Source organism: Electrophorus electricus, chromosome 10 (assembly GCF_041902795.1).
Source record: "Electrophorus electricus isolate QZ-2024a chromosome 10, ASM4190279v1, whole genome shotgun sequence".
NCBI classification, from domain to species: Eukaryota; Metazoa; Chordata; class Actinopteri; order Gymnotiformes; family Gymnotidae; genus Electrophorus; species Electrophorus electricus.
The window spans coordinates 22,725,777-22,733,276 of record NC_137506.1 but is presented as its reverse complement, the minus strand read 5'-3'; the positions used below and the strand labels follow the sequence as shown (position 1 = coordinate 22,733,276).

The 7,500-nt window shown below is 44.0% G+C and overlaps 1 protein-coding gene across 6 annotated transcripts in view; it reads left to right on the top strand.

Annotated features, from left to right (window-relative positions):
• ctbp2a (C-terminal binding protein 2a) overlaps positions 1 to 7,500 on the top strand; it is a 36,648-nt gene that overhangs the window by 11,426 nt on the left and 17,722 nt on the right. For 2 of the 6 annotated variants that reach the window (XM_081721578.1, XM_081721577.1), the window contains exon 1: positions 888 to 4,529. The exons of 2 other annotated variants lie outside the window; for them this stretch is intronic. In XM_081721578.1, coding sequence (XP_081577704.1) covers positions 2,114 to 4,529 — 2,416 coding nt within the window. In that variant the 5' untranslated portion in view covers positions 888 to 2,113. Of the gene's footprint in view, positions 1 to 887; positions 4,530 to 7,500 lie in introns of those variants that run through there. 2 more of the 6 variants (XM_081721576.1, XM_081721575.1) reach the window with 1 other exon arrangement.

The following is a 7,500-nucleotide window of genomic DNA, read 5'->3' as shown; positions in this document are numbered from 1 at the left end:
AACCACACAGGGGTGCTCATCAATGAGTAAACAGGGAAACAATCATCCATTAGCCAGCTAATGGGAAACATCTCCAGTACTGAGTCATCCACCTGCAGTCCAACATACTGAAACTGCTATCGGAGAAACATGCCCAAAATCTCTGTACATTTGAAAATACAGTTTGATTTGCTAGTGAGAATAAAGCCCTTGGATTTAAAAGGTTTATAGTCTAATTGTTTGTGTAAAGTGCTGGAATAGATAATACAATAAAGAACTGAGCAGTTCAATATGTGCACGACAGTATCCTGTAAACATAAATTGACCATTAATGAAGGACTAGAGGTCAGCTAACAAACTATGTGTGACAAAGGATGAGCTATGGTCTGTAACTGTACACACTTGAGCTGTTTCTGATACACTTACTGGTGGGTGTCTAACTGTGGGGACAATTATAGACAGAGTGGTCCTTGAATCGTGTTCAGATTATTCATAAATAATTTTGTGCCGCTGCTCCGCTATGCAAAGTGCACATCAGCTGAGAAGCATAAGAAACTTGAATTATACATTACATCATGTGACCAGCCACAAATATGTGTTGGTTTAACTTCAACTTTGAACTAGTTGCCAAAATACTTTCTCATGCTTGACAAAATTTTTCTGCTCCCCCCCCACATCAACCCATATGATTTACCACAACAAACCACTTGAAATTCACAACTCTTAGTATCTTAAGCTACATGTGCTTTCATACATCCAAAATGTTTTTGTTTAAACAGTTTACCACTACTTTACTGTTACTTGTTTGAGTCCTTGTTAATATCAATATTTGATGTCTCAGTTTTCCTTCTCCTGGTCTCATCTCTGCAGTGGTTTGCTGTGTTAATACTGTATCTAAGTCACCCTGCCTTTATAGCTTAATTGGTGATGGGAGTTACTAAGGCCCATGCTTAATTTGACTGCTGTAAAGAACACAGGCACTGCAAGGCCATTTGAATGAAATGAATGAAGCACTGATCTGAGGACTTAGAGTAGAGGGTTCGTATGTGGTTCTGCACTCAAGCTATCTAATGAAGTGCAGAAGCTGTGCTCCTAATACTCTTGGTCTTGGAGTTCTTATTAGAAATTCCTCTAACAGTAATACATAAGAACATGATTGCTGGATACTTATATCCACATGTGTCAAATGTGGTTTGACTGTGCTGTAGACTTATTATGTAGTTGAATTTGGAGTATGCATGTAACTGTGCTTGCAGTCAAGCTAGTTGTTTGAAGTTGTGTGGCTGACCCAGTTGCCAGATTATTGTTCAATCAGGATTTGATGTTCTTTGAAAGCATTGTATGATTTAGCACTGGTGCATTAGATTTGTATTAATTTCACTAGTCTGCCTCTCTGTCCTACCACTCATGGATTGGGAAAGCTGCTCAATGTTCACTGGACAGAGACTAAATGGAAACACCCAGCTCCTGAGCAACCCACCACAGGTAGGTGTGTCCTGTCATATAAGATGGCATCATCATCATCATCATCATCATCATCATTATGGGGGAATTTCATCTCTGTGTAAAACTTATGCAATGAGTATGCATATGTGTGTGTGTGTGTGTATGCTTGCAAAATCACAAGTGGGGGCAATGGATATAAGCAGGCTTTATTTAGTCTCTAATCCCTCATGGCAGTCAGCGTAAAATGCTCCAGAGTAGGAGCAGATTGGCTGTCCTGGATTAACCCAAGACCCTGCCTACTCTCTACCAACCCTCCCTCTGAAAAATTCCCTTCTTGCTGTTTTCTCTTTCTTTCCATTCCCTCATCTGGTCACAGTTGCGTCTTTGCGTTTCCACAATGGAGAAGTGAGGCTGCCTTCATCTGTGGCCTCTATGTGCGAGAGAGTTTTGGTGTCCTGTTTCCGAGCTGCATCACCAGCAGCAATAACCCTCAGATGAATTATTCAGCCGTTGTCTACCAAGAGGAGCTATCTGATATCCAGACTACACAACCCAAAGAGAGGAGAGACAAAAATAACAGATGGACCTCAGATGAAAAAGGATATAGCCCTTTTCATTTCTTTAATAAACGTGTAACAAAAAAGCTGAGAGAGCTCAGTGTGCTTTCATTCTTCGAGCAGAGTGGCTGATGTTGGTCTCCAGCAAGCAGTTGCCGATCAGCCGTTCCCGGAGTTGGGATACGCTAGGCAGGAATGAGGCTCAGTGGGAAAGCAACGAGAACACTTTTGAGCAGCAGTCCAGAATGACCAGCCGCCGGAACTCCTTGTCTTACGGAGGAAATACGGCAGGAGGTTGGTATGAACCACCCCCTGGCACACGTCCACCTGACCTGGATACAAAACGGGAGCCATTTTTCCAAGAATCACTTTACAACCAAAATTACCTGGATCATTCTGACTCGCACAACATGAGAAAGAGCTCTGTTGAACTGAACAACCAATATAACCAGCCACCCCTGGCTCACCGCATATCTCTACCTCCAGCTCCAGTGGATTATTACCAACAAGATCCTACAATGGTCCCAAGGCCTCCCGATGGATATTATCGTGGAGAGGAGCGTCACCCCCTCAACAGATTGAATTCTCACTATAGAGTGATGGGTGGTTCTCGGCCACCATGGGAACAGAATCAAGGAGTGAGGTCTGGTCCTCCTGGCTCTAGTCCTGCCCCAGCTCCTCCTCCACCTCCTACCTCTCACCAAATGACCCGTATCTACAGGCAACCATCCCTCTCTGGCACTTCGTCTGCCACCCCTGTGTCCAAAATTATCCCAGACGGGCAGCGATTTCCAAGCCGGGCGCATTCTCCTGCTCTCTACGGCATAGAGACAACTTCTCCCCACTATGGTAGTGAGCTCCCTGTCACTCTCACTGGGCAATCGGCATATAGTGACATCAATGGGAGACAGATGGACCCTAAGCAGCCTTCGTCTACCTGCATTTTGCTGGATCCCGGTTCTCAGGGGCTGGACACCACCACCCAAGGTATGGTCATACGCCAGGAATGTTCTTCACCATACACCATACAGCAGCCTCAGCAGCAGCAGCAAGTGCAACAGCCAGCTCAGCAGGTACAGCCAGTGCAGCAGGTGCAACCTGTTCAACAAGCTCAGCAGCACATTCAGCCAGTTCAGCAGGTGCAACACATGCAGCCAGTTCAGCAGATGCAACACATGCCTCCTGTGCAGCAAGTGCAACACCTGCCACCTGTGCAACAGGTGCAACACATGCCACCTGTGCAACAGGTGCAACACATGCCACCTGTGCAACAGGTTCAACACATGCAGCCTGTGCATCATGTGCAACAAATGCAACCAGCTCTGCAAGTGCAACATATGCCACCTGTTCAGCAAGTGCAACAAATGCAGCCTCCAGCAATTCCGTCGTTGCAAACTGTGATACCCTCAAATCCTGTGTACCAGCTTAACCCTCTCCTAGCAGCCCCTGCTCCTGCAACCACTCCAATCATGGCTGCTACCCCTGCTCAGCTTCCTTCTCAGCTGCTCACTCAAACTGTTATTCCCATTCCTTCACCAATGGTGCCTCAAGTCCAAGCTCCTGTGGACCCAAAGAAAACGGCAGACCCAGATTTCTTGGCGGTGCTACGCAATGAAGGTCTGTCTGAGAGCACAATCACCTCTCTGATTGAGCAGGGCTTTGATTCCACTGCCATGCTGGCTGTTATGGAAGAAAATGATGTTCATTCTGTTGCACCAAACCTAGGGCAGGCACGTGTTCTCTCTCGTGTGGCACAAAGTTGCAGACGTTTGTCCGAATCTGCTCCTGTCACCCTCCTGTGCCCTACAGCTCGAGTCCGCGGCCGATCCAACAGCTTCAGCCACCGTGGCGACATATACCTGCACCGGGCACCAGCAGAGAATGCAGGCATGGACTCCCAGCATATGCAGCCATCCTCCATAATCATGCATGCCATATCCCCCAGGGTAGGTGAGGTCATGGGTCGCAGACCCAGTAGTGCTCCCTCCCAGCAGTTTCTGGAGACTGGCAGTGGATATCCTGGAGCCAGAATCCCAGGGGCTTTCGGCGCTGCTGCAGTGCCCATCCAACCTCGTACAATGTACACCTACACGCCGCAGGTTAGCTTACCCATTACTTCCACGTCTCAGCAAGTGACTCTTCCATCGCACATACCAGGAATGTCACCGCAAAGCCCTGGCTTGCTACAGCAAATACAGGCTCTGCCATCATCAATCCACAGTGTGCCACAGCAGATGCCAATGGTAGCCGGAGTACCCCACGCGATAACCATACCTGCTGTACTACCCCAGCAAGCTACCAAGGTTTACTCCACTAACTACACCGTGCCCGTAGAGCTCATGAAAAGAGATCGGAGTCTGGTCACCATGCCACCCATGCCCAGTCCCCATGTAAACCCACAGATTAGAAGGAAGCCTGGGTCAGCGCTTCATGAGGGCATCCTGGTGCCTGTAGGTTCAGGCCATACTTCTACCACAACCAGTCAGAAGTTAATTCGACGCACTGGGCTTCCTGTCATCATCTCTGCTATGGCATCTCCTGAAACAAGTAAATCAAAGCTTTCGTTTCTGTCTCCACTTGCCATCCCCCTTTGAATCCCTCCTTTCTGCCTCCTCCACTTATTTTCTCACGCCTTGTCTAATATTGAACAGAAAGACCGTAAACTCATAATCATTTCTCACTGTACTAGGAGTACACAATGGTACTGAAAATCAGGTGAATTTGCAGGCACTGAATATTTCTAAGACCCCCATTTTCTAGTTATTTCCCTTTATATTTTAAGTCAACTAAAAAGTCAACTAATTTAATAGAGTGAGTGGCAAATTTATTTCACCTCATTGTATATAGTTCATTGAGGAGACATAATGTATTCTTGCGACATATTCACTCACCTGCTTTTAAGAAATATTTATTGGAAAGACTTTGTAGGTGTACAGTCAAAGACTCTCCCATCTGCTGCTATGCACAATGTGTTAGCCATCCTTCAACTCTTCATCAGAGGTTGGTATCCATGATCACTTTTACCTGGATACTTTCTAGTGTTAAGCCACTGTAAAACCAGCAGTGGCATTGACATAGATACAAAACACCATGTCTGTGTGACTTCTGTGTTGGTCTACCACTCAAATAATGCTTAGTTATCACTGGTCAAGAAGTTAAAAAAACTGACCAGTAATGAGATAAACGACAATGATAGTAGTTGCACTGCAAGACATCATATGGGCTGCATATGTTATTCATTGAATGAAGTTACCACTGAGCATATGTGCATGGCAGGTGTTGCATGGTAGGCGTGGGTAGTAAGTTTGGCTTTGCTAAGATCATCAGGGTGTCAGGGACTGTCAGAGGATGTTCCTTTGCTAAGATCATCAGGGTATCAGGGACTGTCAGAGGCTGTTCCTTCGCTAAGATTATCAGGGTATCAGGGACTGTCAGAGGCTGTTCCTTTGCTAAGATTATCAGGGTATCAGGGACTTTCAGAGGCTGTTCCTTTTGTTTTGGTCTAACCTTGCCTTTCCTGTGTGCATTCTGAAATGTGGGAACTCTAGAAGATAAATATTGTAGAGAAATCTTTGTAGAATTTTTTTGGACTGCTACAGTGCCTGGCTGTCTGTGTTTACATTATCTCCCTGGCTGGAATTCACACAAAAGCAAACTTACCTATGTCTCTACTGAATTATTAGCAGTATTACTTAACACAGTACAGTCTATTTTTAGCGACTATAAGAGCTAGCACAAAGATGCTGTGCTTCACTCCTTTGGTCAGTGAAGACCAACAACAGCCTATTCAAATTTGAAACACCAAGAGATTCAGCACTGTCCAAACATGGGACAGGGCCTTTTTAAGGGTCATTGTATACTTTGTTTCAGAACAAAAGCAGGGAGGGTTACATACGGGACCTTTTGTCATGCTGGGGAGGGTTACAGTGTAGTATTTCAGAGCTCTGTCTTACTCCACCCACACTGTTAATGTAACAAAGATCCTTTACCCTGGAGCATGTATCTGATATATAATGGCAGCATTTGGGGAGGGGTCCCAGAACAGCCAATTGAGCTAAGGTTGAAATGGAGATGCAGTGTTAAAACCCAGCAGGGAATTAACCAGCATATCACCGGAGTCACAGTAATCTGAATCTAATTATTGTAATCAAAGTGATGGGGTATTATGAGAGCCTCTCCAGAGTGAGATAGAACAGAGGCATATGATGGAAGACAGCAGGTAGTCAGTGCCCAGCTGGTATTACCCAGACATGCATAATGTCTTATCATTCTGTCTTATCAGTCTGCCACAGGTTTATGGTTTATGTCAAAATCAATTTTTGTGACTGCCTTCTGTATTATAAAATTGCTGAAATTGATATTATATTGCTCAAATTGGCATTCAGTAAACAGACCACGAATGTAAGGAAAATCAATGTGTATTCTCTGGCCTGCTTTCTGTGGAAATAATTAGAAAGTATCAACAGCATAGTGATGTTTTCTCTCATAGCTGTAATGACTAGTGATAGCATGCTAACCCATAATTCCTTATTTTGTACCACTTCTGTTTTCTTCTGTTAAATATCATTTAAATTGTGTTTGAGGATTGGCTAAACAAAGATAATTTAAGATATATCCTGTTTTTTCTTTTCTTTTTTATACACACTTACAGCATTGATGTAGTAAATTTTTAAGGTTATATGTCCTGATTTGTTTTCCATTAATTATAAATGAAAAACTCACTCCCTCCATGGCAGTAATAACGCTCTGTATGCTAATCCAGAAAGGCCCTCAAGTCTAATAGTTTCCAAATAAGGATATTTGGGGCTGCCCTTGGCTAAAGTCCCTCTTTTTCCAGTAAGAGTGGATTATGTAGCCATGGCAATGGATATAGCAGTCAGACCACACAGGAGCCCCTGACCCCCACCCCTCTGATCAGCTGCGTTGCATGATTGTGTTTGTGTGTGTGTGTGGTCAGAATTTTTGTGTTTCTGAGTGTGAATTTTTTTTTCATGGATTTGTGATACATTAGACCTTCTGGTCAGAATTGAAGTGCAGCTGTAGTGCACACTGTTTGTGAATATCACTATGTTTTTGAACACTCACTTGGTTTGAACTGTAGAAGGAAAATAAGCCTGTAGAAACTTGTGAATGTGAATGATTGTGAATGGGCTTGCACTGAGGTTAGGAGGCTGACATTACAATGGTAATGCTATGCATTTAACATTAAGATTAAAAATGGGATCTAAAATGTGGGAATTATTTTTCTTTTTCTTCTTTTTTTTTTTTTGGTTTGAACCAAGTTTGAATCACAATGAGTTGGTTTCATGCTATTGGTGATATGTGGTCAGACTTTTTGGAGCTCTGAATTTAAACAGTGCGAATACTGGTAGGTTAGGTTTAAATTTTTTGTAACAGTTTGAATAATGCATTTCTCTGCTTTGGTGATGATTCAGCTGTGGTTCCGTTGAGGAACTGCAGTGTGGATGCTCCATTTCACTTGTAATTTGCCTTTGATCAATGATTGTTCCCTTTCTGG